The following is a 19,714-nucleotide window of genomic DNA, read 5'->3' on the forward strand; positions in this document are numbered from 1 at the left end:
AAACTAGTTGTGAGATTAAAAATATGTAACAATCTTCCCACTCACAGAAGCAACCTTAGACACTCAAACAAAAATGAAACAAAAACCACACACCACTTTCTTGTAGTCTTCTTCTCTAGTGCTCCCCTCAAATGAAGGGAAGTGATGCTCAGTACTGCAGTTTCAAGAGTGAAAACTGTACTGACTCGGATAGTATGTAAACTGATATTTAAGCACTGGCCTTTTAGGTAAGGTTTGAAATCTCTCAGACTTTGGAAGGCACTGAATTGTTGGTTCTGTTTTTGAGAAATACTCTTAAGTATTAAACTAAAACTTCGAAGTGTCTGCACAGCTATTGTTACTAAATCCTTCTCCAGCAGCTACCTTTTAACAACAAAAATTTGGATACCTGACACAGAGAAGATTTCAAGTTAAGAACCTTCCTGCAGGCAGATTAAGAGCCCAAATCCCTCCCCATCCAGGATATCCAGCTAAACGCTTCTGATATGATAAGGCTCTCATTCTCCCCTTTTTCCACTCTCACTCCTCCCCCCACCAATACTTTGTTCCTCTCTGCTAAATACGGTGGTTGATTTTTTGTTTGTTTTGTTGTTGTTTTTTAGTATTTCACAATGGATTTTAAATCATTTTCTATATAAAGCATTCAGCATATAGCTCTAGACTCTTCTAGTGCAGGGGAATGCCAACTAAAAGGCAACTTGAAAATGCTGTTCTTTACAGATGTAGTACAAGATTATATAAGAAGTTAAGAAGCCTGTTCAGAAAAAGACTGAAAACACAATGTCCTTTCAATTTAATTTAAGCTTATGATCTCCCATGCTGTTTGAAAATACTGCAGTCTTTGTAAAAACTGTTCTACCAGGGCAGACTATAAAATACAAAGCAAAAAAAAAAAAGTCACTGGCCAAGAGTAAGACAGTAAGAGGCACTCTGTATACAGCATACTTCGAGAGCATTCATCTATACACATCTGGGTAAAGCATATTGGAGCAAGGTAACAAATCCTAATTCATATACGGCTACTCTGTGGGTGACAGCGTACAGTTAATAACAACATTATAGATACTTCAAGATCTGGAAACGCAAGCAAAATAAATTGATTAAAAAAAAAAAAAAAAAAGGAAATTCTATGGTGTAGAACAGATCCTCACCTGGAGTTGTATTGAAGTCCAAGATGCGGTGATGGGACTGCAGTAGATCAGGATTACTGGATGACAGGGTTCCACTGACCGGTAAAGCAGGAGGAATGTGCTTTGTTTGCCTCAGTCCTACAATGCTGTCATCCTGAGACTGACCAATTCCAATGTCACTGCATCCAGAAAGAAATAAAATCAGCACTTACAAACCTTCAGATCTTGGACTATAGCAGTGGCACGTGGGGGTTTCTATAACACATTTTCCACACTTTGAGGAATTGCTGTTTAGAAGTTAATATTCTGCAGACAGCAGTGCTTTCTGTCTAGATTTGTCAACAGCACCCAAATGTCCACTCACCTTGATCAGACCTGCCTGTTCACAGTGACAGCAGATGCTCATGCTCACCACTAAGCTCTGAGCTGCTACACTTGTCATCTTTTCATTATTTTTATCTCAAGGGCCAAGATCTTTATTCAAAAGATACATCATCATTCCTGCATCACCCCAACTTTGACTAGTACTGCCATCCTCTCAAAATCGCTGACAACTAAATCTCACAGATCTTCCACCCCATCACAGATAGGATTTGCAATTGTATTTCGGGAGTTGCTGTAACCGTAGAGCAGCCTAAGATCTCTCAACAGCCACATAACGGAGGATTGTTGAGCTCACCCATTTCAGCCTTCCTACTCTGTATCACCTTCTCAGAGTTCCTCTTCACTAAATGTAATTGAAATGATGCCAGCTGACTTGGAAGGCCACAGTACATATCCACAGTTGGGTGCTACTGGCATTCCCTCCAAAGTGCCTAACAGGTGCAAATAAAGCATTCTGTGATAAAGGTGAATGATTTCGTCTATTAAATTGTGAAAGGCTGCATCTCAAAGGTCAGTAGTGCTAGATGGATCAGATACAGAGCTATCATCCTACTATAGCAGGAATTAATCTGCTTATTGCTTGGAAGCTCATAATCAGCAAGTGAAGCAGAGTGACTGCTATAGGACATCGAGGAAGTAGGTGTTGAACTTTTCTACAAATTCAAACATCATGTTTTAAATTTTAAAAAAGTAATGTTTCTAAAGTTCTTAGCTTCCCCCCAAGTGTCCATATACTTAACTGGAATGTAGTTACTCAGTTTACTCTGTTTTTAAAATTTAGAACTCTGACTCTGATTTCAGGTTACGCAAACCAGAAATTAACCCCAAAAATTCAGCACTAGAAGACTCCACACCCCATGAAGATACTTTGTCTAGTGATGAGGACAGTAATTTATTTTGTGGGTCAAAGGAAATTGCTTTTTTTTTAAAAAAAAATTAATTTAAAAATTGCTTTTTTTTTTAAAAAAAAAAAAAAAAAAAAAAAAAAGGTGTTTCTGTTACTTTGTTACTTTCTGTATACACTTGCCATACAGGGAGATAACATGAAGAAATTACTTTCCTGCTGAATAACAATGTGATAGAAGGGATAGTGGAATAGCAAGCGTCCAATTGCTTTAATATAAAGCATGCTCTGCATCCCACTGAAGGGCTGCAAATACAGAGGAGAGAGGATCATCTGGGATGCTCCACTCTGGGCCAGAAAGAGCTGGAGGTGAGAGCCATGTTTAATCCTTATTTGAAGCAAAAACCTTCTGAATCTGAAGGGGCAACAAGTACAGAAGCCAAGGAGCTTACGCAGTGGCTGCAGCCAGAGGCACACTTCAAGAGATGCCTCAGAGCTGGCAGAGAGAAGGAGATTTCACAGTAGCTCCAGAGGAAATTATGCTATTTGCTCAACTTGGAAAGTTACTTGACGTTATCAGACTAAAAAGCAAGACTGAAGGAAGGCATTATCTCCTGCTCATAATTTGTCTTTGTCACTACTTTAACATCTCATGAAGCTGACAAACTCTAAGAGTTAGCATATATTCTAGAGACACTGAGACACCTGCAGCATTCACCTTCAAGAAAAGGTGGACAGTTTCACCTCATAAGCTGGCCAGCTGACTCATGAAGTCTTTAAATACCTACTTTAATAAGTAAATCAGCTTTTCTATCCCACTTGATTTTTTTTTTTATTTTATTCTTTTGAAGACGTGAGAATAGGTAAAGTCCTTTAATAATGAACGGTATTGCATGTATTAGGAAGAACAAGACAGACGTGTCTACAGAACAGGAAGAAAAGCACAAATAGGTAAATCTACAGCTACACATCTATATGCAGAAACTGTGCAGACAAACAACTGAATGTCAACAAGCTTTGCAGACAAACTGCTATATATAAAATGCACGAAGTAAAGCTAGCAAAAGGAAAATAAAATAGGTCAAGTGTACTGTTTTTTCAACTCTTACCCAAAGAGGTCCCTGAACAGAAAAAGTGCACAAAAATGAAAGGCATCAAAGAAAAAAGTGAAACCAACATGAGATTTTATGCAAAAGCTATGAATAATGGTGAACAATGCAAAAATCACATCCAAGATGATGCACAGCTCATCACAGGAGCAAACATACAAGATCCATGAAATAAAAAGAAAGTTGTAAAGACAAACAGCATAAAATAAGGATTTACAGATTCTCCTCTACTGAAATACATCTGCATCAATTTGAGAAAGATTCATTACTTGTATATAATCATTTACACTCCTCTATCTTGATGTCAGTAACATCCTATTTATTCTGTTGCTAATAAGTTTTAGAAGAGTATTCATTTTTTGAGTGGGAATACCTAATAAACTTATTTTGTTTTAACGATAGCAGGAAAAAATCCTAGATTTTCATTTTAGGTGTTTTTTACGTGAGTTTACATAATATAGATATTCCTCAATGGTATGCAGAAAATGAAAATACAATAGAAAATATTTATTACACATCAGCAATTATTACACACTCTACAATTCATTGGCATTTTCATGTTCCTCCCATTGATGCCATCTGTCTTGGACAAGAACCAGATTCCCATAAAACCACATAAAGCTCATTGTTTCTGAGTTCCTCAGCAGAACTCCATTTCTAAAAGGTGTTCATAGAATAAAAGGTATCAGAAACCAGATTTAGCTTTATTCTATCAGAGAACCAAAGTTCGAATTTTAACCTCGGTCTCCTTTACAGCATCATGCATACATTCTTATAGACCACTGGACTGTGTATAAATTGAATTTACTACTTCTACCAGCAATTTGCAAGCAAAACTGCTTATGGAGTTAGTATGAAATTAACTGCCCAGGATGCTTCCAGTTAACAGTTATCTTAAAAAAAAAAAAAAAAAAAACAAGCCATCAAAAAGTATTTATGCCATTGCTGTATAAGAATATATTCCTATTGATGTCACAAATTGTATTATTATCAGTCTATGGTCATTCAAATATTTAGACTAGCATTTTCTTCTAGCATTTTAGAAGATACAAAAGTGTTTTGTAATAATTAAAGATTTAACAATTCTTTAACAAAATAAATTTTTGTTCTCTAACGAAAATAATTAAAGGATCACAACAAATTTTAAGTATCATTACAAGTTTTTAAAAACATAACACGATGCAAGTATTTAAGAAAAGAACACTCACTTGTATGGTTTCTGAGGCAGAATGCTGATTCGAGTCTTGTCAAGTATCTTCTTTAATTTATTTCTTCCCCCAACTGTGTTGGCTTTACTTTTCTTATTTACTTTTTCTAGTCCTATTACCTGCTCCACATCAACAGCAAGGTCTGGGATGGAATAACGGCTTGCCTTTTTAATATCACCAATTTTAGGCAGGTGGGGAGCACCATTTCTTTTTTCCTCAGACAACCGTGTTAAAAGTTCTTTAAAAACTGCACAAGAGAAAAGAGTGGAAAGAAGAACAAAAATGTAAAAAAAGACTGTGCACCTGACCAGTGTAATATTAATCGTTAGAAAAAAATGTTTAGCACATTCTGTTAATTCACATATTACTGGAATTTAGAGATTTATTTATTTATTTTAAAAAAGGACACTAATTTTCTGTAATAATCAGGAAATTGGCCCAGCTTGAAAAAGAAATACACTAGATGACCACATGGTTGCTTGGATGGTGTCAGCGGAAGGAATTTGACTTTTCAGTCTAAGGACATAGACTTCTGCAGACTAGTACCATGCATTAAAGAGTACACTAGACAAAAATGACGTAAGAAAATTAACCACCATAAAGGAAATTTTTAAACTGATGGCCAGCAAGGAAAGCTCACGGACAGGTAACAGCAACAGGATCAAAAGTCAGAAATCAGAATGGAAACTAACAAAGTCATAAAACAAACAAACAAAAAATGAGAAACTATGAGAATACTTAAGAGACATCTTGGATGTTCGATATGGCTGTTGTGTCCACCTGCCATGTGTACAAGAAAACTTGAAGTCTTAGAAGGCCAACAGACTTGGTATGGCAAAATTCTAACCTCGAAAGGCTGAACTTATTACTGCTCCCAGTTGTCTCCTACAGGTCTCTAACAAAGAGTCATCTAAGAAGCAGACACAACTGATGAATTTGTTAATCAGTTCTTCTACTACAACTTTGCACTTCACAAAAGTGACTATGTATTTATATACAAACAAAACCGATTTGGTGATCAAGTCAGACATTTGGAGCAAGAGAAAAGGTATTCATAGATAAATGTGGAAAATTATCTGATTTGTAATGAAATTGAAAATTATCTGGTTTGTAGTGATGAATGCACTTCTCAAAGATAATAAACCTGTGCTAGGACAGACTACAAGACTAATACTGGAGGCCACACAAAAAGTATGCACAAATGCCTCCTGAATTTCAGGAAGCAATAAGAAAGTGTTTTGTTTTTTTTTTTTTTGAATGTTTCTAAATGAAACAAGGCCACTGCTATGGGTCTAGTAGAGAACATACCAAGAAGTAGTGATACATATACCATCTTGTGTGTAGGATGTTGAGGTAAGGAAGAACTTAATTATTTACGTATTTTTGTAAAGAATAACTTGTTTGTACTGAAATAGTACAATGTGTTTTTGAAAAAATGAGAGAATGATTTTCATTTTAGGAAGAAGAGAAGCCCTCTGTATTGTCAACAGCTCCCTCATTATAAGTGGAAAACCACCATAAAACAGGGATGCATATTAAGACGGGGGAGGAGTAAGAAAAAAAAAGAATAATCAACTCAGGGATAGGGTTGGGGATACTAGGGGTTTTGAGAAGATAAGCTAAGAAATAAAATGTATGCCAGCCAGCTGGCACTTACTGAATAAGTCTATGCTAAATGTACAAAGCAATTTGCTTTGAAAACAAAACAAAACAAAATCATTGTTTCTTTGTTATTTTCTATGAAATTGATGATTAAAAATACAGAATTGTAGAAAAAGTGAGAACAATGGCAAGGAGCTTAGAATGAGTATTCAGGGCAAGGCTTTTACTCATGTGTATTCTTTTTGTCCTTAACATTCATCCATTCCTCCAGAAGTACACAACAAATTACTAAGAGTCCTTAAAAGCCTCAAATAACGGAGAGTTAAAGAAGAGCAAAGGAGAAACAATAACCATACTGTACAGAAAAGAAGTTTGGGGGCTAGAGAGAAGTTAAGTATAGGTGGGAAGATGCTGTTAAGAAATAGGAAACTGGTTTGGGGATTTGTTGATAAGGAATATTTCATGCAATGCACAGGAAGTAACTGTTCTGTTCCATTACTCTACTGTGATTTTGGTATTTGGAGCAGAGCAACAAGATTAAAAGCTGAGAAAGCACAATTTATGAAGAAATCATATTTAGTCTTAAGACTAAAGCAACACATGATACTAAAAAAAAACAAACAAGCGAGTTACAAAGAACACGTGCTTGTTTCTCTATGTATAACTGCTAAACAAGCAGATACAGATGAAACATTAGAATCTTTACTGCAAAGGAAAAAAAAAATCCCCAGGAAATAGATTTGACAAGTGTCTTTTGGAGATAACCTAAGCATATTTAACCATCAATTAGTTCAGTGACATCCTGTGGAAATATGCTGTCCTACTTATTTGCAATGAAGAACCTCATCATGAAAGAGGTATTTCGGGAACATATCATGGAATTATGTTAATAATCCAAGTGTCCGGTGGTAAAAATTAAATAAAACCCACAAATTGTTTATTTCTTATGATGGTAACTGAGGTCCTGAGCTGCTTAAAGACTCTTTCATGACTTTGTAAGTACTTGTAAGAGACAAACAAAAGATTCAGAGGGTTATTCAGAGATTATCATCACCTAGCCGGTAAGAAAGTTTTTATTAACCTTGTTGCACTCACAAGGAACAGACTGAGAAAGTATGAGCATATGCTGTTGACAGATGAAAATCTCCAAACAACTGAACTTCCAAAAAAGGCTTCTTTCTTGAGGAAGGACTGTTATACATATGGACATGTTTTATAACTTCAAGCTAAACGGTCACTGCAGTTCCTCTTAATCAAAAATATGCACTTGTGAGAGTCAAGTGACTTCGTATAAGATTTTATTTGAAATTTTTTCTTTACAATTTTCAACTCTGACTCTTTAGAAGCTGCAAACCTCCTTTTCCTATTCTTCCCACCTCAGAAGTATTTCAAACAATCATTTAAAGTCATTTCCAAATGTTTTATGTATAAAACTAAAAATCCTATCTAAATTAGAACACAAGTTAGAACGAAGTGCACATAAACTTACCAAATAAATTGGTTTTCACAGTGATAGACAGATGAGTGTTATTTCTAAGGATTTCCATGGCTTTTGACAGCTGAATGTTTTCAAAGTTTTGACCATTCACTTCCAGTATCTAAAAATAAAAAGAGGTAGTTATTTTTATTTAGTGAAGAGAATGGGGGAAAAAGAGGAGAAAAATAAAACATTTTAAAATGACATACCTGGTCTCCACGTTTCAAGCCTGCTTCTGTAGCTTTGCTACCAAAATCGACACTGTCAACAAAGATGCCAAATCCCTTTTCTGACCCTCCCAGCAAGATAAAAGGCAAAGGGGCTTCTCGAGATGGCTTTGTTAAGGTTATCAATCTTCGTTTCGCTTTAGCAGCACAAGCGATATTTAACAGCCTCAAATGTCCACCCATTTTCTATAAAAAAAAAAAAAAGAGAAGCATAATGAGTTATGTGTAATAATAGACTGACTGCTCCCTGCTATCTAAAATTGTCAGAAAAAAACATTCTTACCTCCCTCTCCAAATTGTTCTCAAATTCTTCCAGAAATCGAGTCATAGCAGGATCTCCTTCAAAATCATTGAAGTGATTGTTCACCCACAACAATACTACCCGTGTAACCTGAAAATTAATCAATAATTTATTTCCCAAGAAAGCCCAGATCAGCACTATTGCTAAGTCCTTTAAAAATACTGCTGCTTAAAGCTGCTCTAAGCTTCCATCAGGATTCTAAATACTACATACCCAAACTTCACTGTTCAAGAGGAAAGAATGAAGTATTAAAATTGTTTAAGGGTTGTATTTCATACAGATTACTAAAAGTTAGAAAAGTAACACTGGCTGTACCAAAGTTGTTTGAGCAGGGAATAGAGCACACACAGGTATGAGGCACTGAATTAGATCCATTTCTCATTTGTAACAATAATTTCCTGTCCACATACATTTCCAAATCTGCTTAATTCTTCAAGCACATGATTACAAAGCTGCTTTTTTTTTTTTTTTTATTGGCTCTTGAAACTTACAAAAGTTGAGATAAGCCACCATATTAACTTCATCAGGCATTTGCCTGTGTAAAAGAGTTATTGTATGTTTACAGAGGCAGGAAAAAGGAGCTATTGTGAGAAGCAGGAAAGAGGTCTTAACAGCAAATACATGTAATTCTCTTCCTTACATTCAATCTTTTTGTTTACACCTCCTCCCTTCTCTTCATCCCTGAGGTCCCCTATTGAACTATGATTATCAAGTTCAGAAGAATGTTAGCTGGTATTTTACAGTTTGTTAGGGAGGGGAAAAAATGATATTATCAATTAATATTCCTGTACAGTAAAGCCACATAAGAGCTTTTTTTTTTTTTTTTTTTTTTTTTTTTTTTTTTTAAATATATACTCCCACTAAAATTTGATCTTTAGATGTGATTTGACCTGGAACATCAGCAGCACTTGTCCTGACAAAATACAGTATTTTTGACCTTTAGGGTTAAGATTGATTCACGCAATTTTCAAAAAGCTCCTTAATCAAAAATGGTTGTTCCACTCAATGTTCTCAGAAATACAGGTATATTTCTTTTGCTGAGGAAGCAAATCAATAGGGAGAAAAACTGAACGTTTCAAGAACTGGAGCTTAGAACAGAATCTCATACAAATTTTAATCACAAAGCTAGCCACTGTCAGTTCTTGGCCTCTGCACAAAACCTAAACCTCTTATTCTAAAGATCTGTGAAAAAGCATCCAAAAGCAAACTCTGCTACCCTCATGGGAGCTGTATGGTTTATTGTGTTCATGCAGTTTCCAAGCGGGTTCCCTTTTGTGCTGAAAAACAAATGAATTCAGAAGAATTGCTGAAATTCATGACCAATCTAATCAACTACAATAGAAGTCCTAGAGAGATTAGATTTCTAAAAGGAGAAAACAGCATAGTTTCTGCACTACAGCTCTCAGCCACAGGAAATTAGGCTAGAGGTAGCATTTCTGGCGTATTTGAGACATTTTCATTTTTAAAACTGAAGATGAACTTCCTTTCTGTTAAACATCTGTGTTGAAAATCACACTGGAAGACCCAGATAATGTCTAGTGAAATTTGGGACAACTACAAATTTTTAAGCAAAACGGGAAGTTGCAAGCCATACCACATCATATATTTTAAAATACTTCAGTATCAATACTGCTTTCAAACTAGGGGCTTCTTGCTGCACCCAGCAGACACTGCACTGAAAAGAGTTGAACAGTGACTTCTAGAAGAATGCCACTACTTCTATTTCAACCAGGAGAGCAGCTGTAAAAAACAGTTTAAGATGTTATGTCAAGTACCCTGGTTGCAGGGAAAATCATAAACAAGATCAGATCTCAAATGTCCCAGTCTATCACTGGCTACTGATGGTGCTCCATAAGTTTTTCTCACCCCTTTCCCTCTCCTTTGCCAGCCCCTAAACCAGACAGACAAAATCTTCCAGGTCCTGTGTTCCTCACTTACTTAACTTTGCTCCTCCCAAGCTATTCTGATTTTTGCCTTTCCTGCACGCGAACCAAGCAGCGCTTCTGTCAGGGCTGATCGATGACAGAAAGGGTTGGCTCTTAAGATGGCAGAACAAGAGCTGCTCTGTTTCCAGACCTGATACCAGCAGCTGTGGTTGCTCATGCTTTTAAAGGCTATGGAGATTATCCATGGGAGGACAAGCAAAGTAAGTCTAAAGATGGTATTATAGATCTGAAGCTCTAGCAGGTCTGTGCTAAACAGTATTAGCTGCAGCTTTCCAGTGTACATAGAAGTCAGATTTTCACAGGAACAGTGAGCACTTCCCTGAAGCAAAGCCTTGCCTCTCTGCCAAATATAAGATACTTTCTCCAATGTGCAGACAAACTAGCATTTCTAGTAGAAAAATACCCAAATGTAAATAAAAGTTGAAAACCAAAATTTTAATATTATTCCCCTAGCTTCAAATTTGAAAACAAACAAAGAAAAAAAAACAAAACACCTTTTTGTTAACTAGTGTTTTACATTTGACAAATACATACATTCAAAGTAAAGCATTACAGTGGGAAGCTCAGTATAGTCTCAATAGACAGCGTGCTGCTATCACTGTGCCAAAGCTGAATACACAGGGCCTCATTCTTATCTCTTGGTAATTTTGACTGGGGAAGGGGCTGTTTGATTGTTGTCTTGTGTTTCTTTCTTTTTTCCCCTAACACTGCTCAATAGATTAGATTATTAACAGTGGCTCTATTTTACAGTATCTTTATATAAGGATAAATTACCACCAAATGTTCGCCAAACTGTGTTAATTACTATTATATGTAGACAACAGGACTTAGTTACATGCTCAAATTTCAAGGCACAATAGAACTATGTTAAATGAGTTAAATAAAAATGTTCATTACTGAAAATAGCTTTCCCTATACTTACAAGCAACTCAGTTAAGTAGTAATAACACAGCAAGGTAAATTATGGCGAATTTACCTTGCATGAATAAGTTTGTACTTAAAGTACAGTAAGAAGGAATATTTCTATAGTTTTATCCATGCATTCTGTCACTAAAATTGTGTCTTATTCAGTTTAGTCGCTAAAAAAATAATTTTATTCTTAGTAGCTTATGTTTTTAATGCATATAATAAGTGTATAAATTTTAGGGGATTTTAACCTTATCCCTGAGGCTGGGGTCATTGAACCACTCCAACAACTTCTTCCCCACTTCCATTGGGCTGGAAAGAAAGGTCCGATACGTCAACAGGAAGTCTTCTATAAACGTTGGGTCTACCACAGAGTGCTCTTCCACCAAATGCATTGTTAACCTTTCAGCTGTTCCCTATATATATAAAAAAGAAAGAAAAAACACTTAAAAAATAAAATACATTTTCAATAAACAAAAATTTGTTTTCTTGTATCATATTGAAGAATTACACTATAAAGAACAATACTGGTATGACTGATGAGATAAGCAAAGCTTCTGTAATTAAGTTTTACAAAAATCACTTCGTTACTCACATGCATAATTTTTTAAAGTAGAAAAACTAGAAATTTTTACTTTCAAATAGATGTTATCATGTATTTCATCTAATCCTGGGCCTTATTTGCCAAGTTCAAAAGTTTATAGAATACAGACCTTTGCAAGAATCTTTCCCTTTTGCTTTTACCTTGATGACAATGTGACCTTTTCTTGTTCCAGTGCGATCAAGCTCCCTGTGCTCCTTAACCATCACAATCTCCCCTTCCTCTTCTACCTTCTGCATGTTCTTTTCCACTTGATTGAGGATACGGCAATAATCTTGCTGGGCTATACAAACAAACTGGAAAGAATCATCACACACCAGTATTAAAAGGTAAAGTCTTCAGAAAACTGTTTAGACTTATGATGCAAGCACTCTATTAATAGAAAAGGTAAAGAAGGTCTTCAACCTGCGGATGACCAAATCTGTTATTCCAGCCATTCAGCTGGAGTAAGCAGAAGAATACATGGTATTTCCAATACAATCTTGTAATCAGAGGAGCCCAAGATTCATCAGAACAAAATGACGTGGCATTACCAGCCATTTTTGCTTATCTGCTTTCAGAATATGCCTAGTACCTACACTATCCAAATATAATTAAGACCACCCACTACAACTCGGAAAGAAATACACATACACTATGATTTGCAAATACTTGAGATTAAACTGTCTCCTTAAATTAATTTGGGCCATTAATTGAACAGAAAATAGTGGGTTTTTTTGATTGACAAGCTGCAAAATCATCATGCCCATACTTAGGACAAAGGCACAAGATTCCCAGAGATAGAATTTTCTTCTGCATTCTTCATAATTTATTTACAGAATTTTTCTATTTCCAGCAGCTATTAGTAGCTGAAACAGATCTCCTACTGTTTGGATTTGTTGCAGAACATTATTCTAACAAGATACAATTTATGCACTTATTGGAAGTTAGACTCCATTAACACATTTTCACCCATTTCAAAGAGCATCTGATAGAAGCTAATTAGCCATCAGGACCAAGAAAAACACTTAATTCACCCAGAGCTTGGCTATTGTCTTCTGGATGGGAAGAAGTAAGCAGCCATCCCATATCCAGATTAGGCTAGCTGTTTTATGCTATGAGAAGTGCTCCCTTACAACTGTTTGTGTTAAAGCAAAGGTCAAGACTGGCTGAAACTAAAACATCTTCTACTCTTCATCATGGGACAGATGTATTAGTCTAAGATTCAGTAGCTGAACCTGCTAACGAAGAACGGCTCTTACCCACAGTAAGAGAGACTATAATAGCTAACAGATCTTGAGATCTTACTAAAGGAAACTTTGAAGCAATGGATATATGCAGCAGGCTGCTAGGCCTTAAGTTCCACAGAAAGCACACAGACAAACCTCTTCATCCAAAACAATCCCTATCCGGATGTAGAGAATTCAATTTCCCAGCCCGTAAGTACAAACAGCAGGAACCGTATCTTCCAAGTACTGCACAGGGTTATGCACTACAGATTTTATACATACACCAAGTTTGAAATACAACTGTCTGGCTATTCAGTTGAATTATTTCTATATGTACCTAATTTTGCATGTGTTACAGTTGGACACTCTACCTGGCAGTCATCCACTTTGGTTCTCATCACCCCTTTCATGTACTCTTTGTCCATGGTAGGGGAAACACCAAAACTGTTTCCCATGCACAGTATCTCTGTTCTTCCATCAGGATAAGTCACTTCCACAGAGCCATTCAAAATGACTGACCAGGAATCCAGCTACAAATTAAATGTTGCAGGATACATGAAGACAAAATCATTTAACATCGTAATATCATGCTATACAGATAAAATCCCCACTTCTTCCCCCTCCCCTCCAACAGACAGGAAGTATGTATGTTATGCAGATTATTTTCTTATGCTTTTACTGAATAAGAAATGTTGTGCAAGGGCTTAAACAAAAGCTTTCAAAGGAAGAATGAGATGACACTTAATTTTCCTGCTCAAAGTTACTTTTTTTTTTTTTTAAAAGAAAAAAGAAAAAAGAAAAAAAAAAAAAAAAAAAAAAAAACAGCACACAGGACCATAACACTGTGGACTCTGGGATGTCTGGTATAACAGGAGAGTCAGAAGTAACTTCTACTTTCTACTGACCTCTTCTCCATCGTTCAGTACAATAGTTCCTGCTCTCTCCACAACTGCAAACACCATTACAGCACAGAGCTCTCTCCTCACTGACATTGTCATGTTGGCAAAAGCAGGCAATTGATGCATGAATTCCAGTAGTTGTTCTGAAGGAGAAAAAGCCCACTGAGTCGTGCATGTCAAAACAACAAAGCACAGCAAAGACAGTTCTTCAGAAAGATGCCTAAGGCTACTTAAGCTAAAACGCTGCACAATCATTTCTGTATACTAATAAATCTCTTACAGTGGCCTGTTGTAATTACTGGGTATTTTGTAGGCACAGACTGGCTGGTCATACCATCAACAGAAACCCTGCAAAGTAAAAGTCAGCATAATAGACAAATTGTAATTTAATCAAGAGCTCTGAGCACAGCCAATGAAACTGTAATTCTCCATCCAGCCAGAGCAATAACTCCATTACGACTTAAATAAAACACAGTAAGACATTAGGCAGGGAAAATTGTCAAAACTGAGCATCTTCTTTGGTAAACCCATCCATTCCATGTCCAGTCTAGGCATGTTAACAACAAGAGTTGTCATCTGGCACATTTACAAAGATCCCCTTGGATGGGCCAGGCAAAATAGGATTACTGTCTTACAGGTGACTACTGCTTTTCTGGCTTCTGTATGTATTGGAGTTGCACTTATACTCAACTATGTGCTTCTCCCATGTTTTGATGTTTTATATAGTCATAGCTATACAGAGCACATTTGTTCTTAATAGTCCTGCTGAGGACTTATATGCCCTAGACGTTAGATGTTTTTGCGTTTGTTTTCATCAAAACCTACCAGAAATAGTCAATACAATTCCATCTTTTTCCTAAAATGTTATTTATACAGAATCACAGAATGGTTGAGACTGGAAGGGACCGCTGGAGGTCATCATGTCCAATCCTGCTCAAGCACGGACACCGTAAGCAGGTTGCCCAGGATCATGTTCAGGCAGCTTTCGAAGATCTCCAAGAAGGAGACTCAACAGCCTCTCTGGCCTCTCAGTGTTTGCCAGTGCTTCATCACCTGAAGCACAGTTCAGAAGTGTTTCTTGACATTCAGAGGCAACCTCATCTGTTCCAACGTGCACAATGCCTTTTGTCCTGTCGTTTGGTACCACTGAGAAGTGCCTGGCTCCATTGTCTTTACACCCTCCCTTCAAGTATTTGCACACATGGATGAGATTCCCCCTGAGCCTTTTTTTCTCTAGGCTTAACTGTCCCAACTCTCAGTTTTTACTCATAGAAGAGGTACTCCAGTCCCTTTATCATGTCATAATCAACAAATCATCATTTAGGTATACTTTGATGAATGGAAAAACAAACAAACAAACAAAAAAACAAACAAACAAAACAATCACACAAAAAAACACCTGAGACAGTGAAACAGATTAAATTAGAATTCTAGCTTTGCTTTCAATGTATAAGTCTGTACATCAACATAGCAAATTAGTTTTAGTAGATTTCTATTTATGTAAAGGTCTTATAGCTCCACTATTTATAACAAATGTTGTAAAAAAAAAAATCACAACTTAAAACAAAAAAAACTTGATAAGAATCCAGTGATGACATGAACATAAACTTTGTCAAATTCCTAACAATTTCCAGTAAGCAACAATGCTTACTTCATAAATCAGTCTTCATTTCAATTAGAAGTTGAATGTTGAAACCTAAAAGGTCAGCACTGATAGCTTTCCCCCATATCTCGTGCATTTTCCGGTTCTTTGGCTGTACTCATTCATTGGCCTTTAGAGATCAGCTTACAGAATAAACACTAAACTTACCAACTATAAAAGCCAACAACTAAAATAAAACCCCAAGATCAAAAATTACATTTTTCTGATGAAGAAGAACAAGTTTGATGGCATTTTGCTACTTTGTAATACTTACCAATATCATCATCTGTCCTGTCTATTGGGTCTTTCTCTAAGCAATCTCTAACAATATCTCTACTCATTAAAGGATCGGATGCTCTTTCAATGTCTTCTTCATCATCATCATCCTCAGAATCCACTGCTGTCTCTGGCAACCCACTGAGATCCATATCACCAGCTTCACTTTCTGTAGCCTAAATTAATGCATATAAACGATTAAAAAAAATGAAAGCATTCACGTGTTCTTCACTGCTCTAGTTTCCTATTTAATATACATAAAAATGCTACCTAATCTGTCAAATGAATTTTTGTATTGCTTTTTTCTTCACATTTCTTTTTAAAACAACAAACCATTTATCAATGCCAAAACAATGTTAAACAAGGCATTTAACATGTTTCAATCAGCCATACATAAACAGGATTCAACATAAATTATTTAATTAGCAGGTCTTGGGGGAATTGTAGGCAGTTTATTCCAATAAATTGTTCCTTGAAATAGATCACTTATTTATTTTAATCAAAGTTAATTTAAAACATATTCTGTTCCCATCCCAACATTACATTTTCAGACACTTATGAATGCAATATTATCTTATGTTGGCAGTCTGGTGAAGTAAGCACTGCATCAAAATGCTTCAAAAATTGTGTTCTCTCGGTAGCCTAAAACTGCCTGTTGTTTTTTTTTGTTATAAAAAAATGAAACCATAATCCACATATAGCCTGAGGTTATTAGGACAACACCTAAAGGTACATTTTAATGATACTGTTTTAAGACTGAACATTTAGTAAATCCTACAAACACTTGTCTGTCATGGCTGATGAAGTTGCTCTTTCTTAGAACCTGATTTAATGCCACAGCAGCTGCCGAGGCTTAGCTATCATAAACTTTAAGGAAATGCAAGATTCTAATGAAAGTTTTACAACATGGCTTGACAAATCAAGCTTCTCAGATGTTATATGAACACAAACAATGTATTCATGTCTACTTTAAATATCCTGAATAGGATAAACACAGCAACCAAAGCGTGTTCGATCGATCTGACTCACATAAATTGGTTTGAAAAAAAAATAGGTCACCTTCCAAACACAGAGAAGGTAAGACAAATTATGTTTGTATTTCTATAGAATGATCTTCCCTACTTCTGCCTGACTAGATGTGGCTGACATCTGTTACTTTAATGCCATTATACATAGCCACCTTATGAATGACAGCATACAGCTGAAGATGGATCAGGTCAGCTAGTAGCATTCCTAAACACTTCTGCCCTACAGCACAACACAAGCTTTGTAATGGGGTCCTGTTAACATGAAAAGCATCCTACCAGCACCTACACAATATTCAAATTACTTTCACTTTGTTTTTAAAAAGAAAAAAGTGCCAAGCATTTCCTAAGCAGTGGAGAGAAGGCTGTTACTGTCACACAAACAATTCACAAAACATGAATACTGCTAGCAGTATTTTCATTAGTGGTTTTGCTGTGTTTAACATGCAAATTCCCTATGATATATGTGAAACAATTGCTCTAACTACTTGTACAAAATAGCTTTCATCAAATGAGACTGGTGGAAAAATTAGTGATGATGAGTCAGTAGACACATGGCTTATGACACTGTTCTGTCAGAATCATAAGTCTCCAACTGTGACAATTCCAGTGACTGTGTGACTAATTCATCAGTCCCTTCTGCAAACCTTCCTGTTATTAACGAACGCCCCTCCTACCTGCCCTGCAGAAGCCTTCTCAAAAGCCTGTTGGTAAGCTAAATGCACAATTAAACTTAGTCACACAGTGCCAACATAGAAGAAATATTTTGGAACCCAAGAAAATTCCACACACTGTGAAAAAAAAAAAAAAAAAAACCTGTTTTGTTTAAAAAAATTATTTGACTGTCTACTTTTAGTTTATTGCTTTAAGACAGAAACCCTCTCAAAAAAAATGACACCATTTTAAAAATAATTCCTATATAAACTAAATGCAATTTTGTGTTGTGTTTAGCAAACACCTTAAATATTGCAGCTAAAACCTACCAGTATTTCCTGAGAGACAATCACTGTTTACAGAGCTAGTTAGATCTTTTTGGCAACCATTGTCATTGATAGGAACAGTAATAGCTGCTTACTAGTTACAAAAAAAAAAAAAAAAAAAAAAAAAAAAAAAAAAAACCTGCAACACAAACTCAAAATTGAATGCAGTAATCCACAGAGCAGTAGTTACATTTATTAACTTTGGTCACCTTATCTTATAAGAAAAAAAAAAAATGTATTTCAAGCAACATGCAGTTATTACGTGAAAGTTAGCAAAAGAAGACTATGAAACCTTTCCATGTAGGCAATACACATTTTTAGTAAGAAAGAATAAAGCAGCTCATCTCACAAGGACATCTTCTCAGCTTATGCATGCAAAAAGTTTTGCACAAGTTTTGCTACATTCTGAAAAATAATTGGATGTGCCTTCACATTAGAAATGCACGCTAATTTATCTACAGAAACACTGGAAATGGCTTAGTTCTTTAGGCTTAATAGCATTAAATATGACATGAAGTGTTCAGGGTCCTAGTGCTGACTTCATTCCAAGCTAGGTCCACCTCTGTACTCTGCCATGGGTTAGAAAAATCAAGCACATCTGCACAGGAACCCTTATGGGAGCAATAGCCATGCATTTGTTTAAGACTACGGAAAAATCCTGATTAGCTCCTTTGAAGATAGGGGCATCTTTGTAAGCCTCAGCAGTAGAAAACCCAAAACACAGGATGAAAACCCTACAGGATTTGTCCATGGTCAATTACAAGGCTTAAAAATTTCCGAAGAATGTTTATCAAGGATACACCTCAGAAATTAGTGCTTTCATAAGTACATGCTGTGTTTGTTTCTTGGGTAATACTAGGTTTAGTTACATGTAATCTTTTTGGATTTATATGTGGAAAAGGCTAGTTGTAGCTTAAACTACAAGACACTGTCTCCCCAAAATCTGAATACCAGTTGTGAGGAAAATTTCCCTTCACAGTTGAAAAGATGCCATGAGAAATTTGCTGAAGCTTCAAATGAATCGCGTGACAGTGACAGCCTAGGATTTTATTTGTCACATCACCAACAAGAAAGTCAGGAAACTGACGTTTTCATTGAAGTGAAGAGTTAGTTGACATTCACAACCTAAGGAGACCTCCCCATTTTTAAGTAGTGTCTATAAGACTAATACTGAAGCAATATAAAAATGGTTGCTCCAATTGCTAATCGCCTCCAAGACCAAAATTACTTCCCAATTTGAGGGGTAGGAGCTAATTAAATAAATACAATGAAACAAGTACAAAAAGATGGAAAATAAAGGAGCACTGAGTACGTTTTCCTCAGTTAGCCATTAGCTCTGACTGATCCTTGAGGGGGAAAAAATCATAGTAAAAAAAGCAACTATTATTTTCATTAGACCACATCCTATCATTAGTAACCAGGGAGCAAAGACCAGAGTTGCAGAGCACAGGGAGGCCACATCTCAGCCACCTCCTCTCCAGATGAGAGGACCCAAGTGCCCCACAGGACATGCCCTTTCATCTGCTTTGCCGCCTGGACACTTCCAAGGACCTTAACACTCTTTTCATATAGTGGAGCCCAGAATGACACACAGAATTCAAGGTGAGTCTGTACCCATGCTAAATACAGTGGGAGAATTGCCTCTTCTGACCACCTGGCTATGCTGTTTAACACGCTCCCAAAGTGGGAAGATCTGGTCATTAGTATTTTCTTTTCTACACTGGTTTGGGGTGAAAGCTCCCAAATGATCCTGACAACACAGAAGAGAGGGAAGAAATAGGGGGAAAAAAGAGAGAAAAGAGAGAGAGAGAATTAATCACATTAAAATACTAGGAAATCAGTAGTTAAACAGAATTTTTAAAATACTTTTCCAACACCTTAGGAAACATTTTGAGGAAGAAATACATCCATTCTGAAGACTAAATGTCCCTCTGTGACTAAAACCACCA

The 19,714-nt window shown here is 36.2% G+C and overlaps 1 protein-coding gene across 11 annotated transcripts in view; it reads right to left on the reverse strand.

The window, feature by feature from the left end:
* The window catches only part of RAPGEF2 (Rap guanine nucleotide exchange factor 2), a 180,730-nt gene that overhangs the window by 21,806 nt on the left and 139,210 nt on the right, over window positions 1–19,714 (reverse strand). For all 11 annotated transcript variants that reach the window (XM_032185985.1, XM_032185981.1, XM_032185983.1 and 8 more), the window contains 10 exons: window positions 15,759–15,936; window positions 13,849–13,985; window positions 13,315–13,473; window positions 11,879–12,031; window positions 11,386–11,550; window positions 8,265–8,372; window positions 7,964–8,167; window positions 7,767–7,875; window positions 4,676–4,922; window positions 1,152–1,309 (listed from right to left, as the gene is read on the reverse strand). In XM_032185985.1, the coding sequence (XP_032041876.1) occupies window positions 1,152–1,309; window positions 4,676–4,922; window positions 7,767–7,875; window positions 7,964–8,167; window positions 8,265–8,372; window positions 11,386–11,550; window positions 11,879–12,031; window positions 13,315–13,473; window positions 13,849–13,985; window positions 15,759–15,936 (1,618 nt within the window). The remainder of the gene's footprint in view (window positions 1–1,151; window positions 1,310–4,675; window positions 4,923–7,766; window positions 7,876–7,963; window positions 8,168–8,264; window positions 8,373–11,385; window positions 11,551–11,878; window positions 12,032–13,314; window positions 13,474–13,848; window positions 13,986–15,758; window positions 15,937–19,714) is intronic.

The sequence above is a fragment of the Aythya fuligula genome, chromosome 4 (assembly GCF_009819795.1).
Source record: "Aythya fuligula isolate bAytFul2 chromosome 4, bAytFul2.pri, whole genome shotgun sequence".
Taxonomy (NCBI): domain Eukaryota; kingdom Metazoa; phylum Chordata; class Aves; order Anseriformes; family Anatidae; genus Aythya; species Aythya fuligula.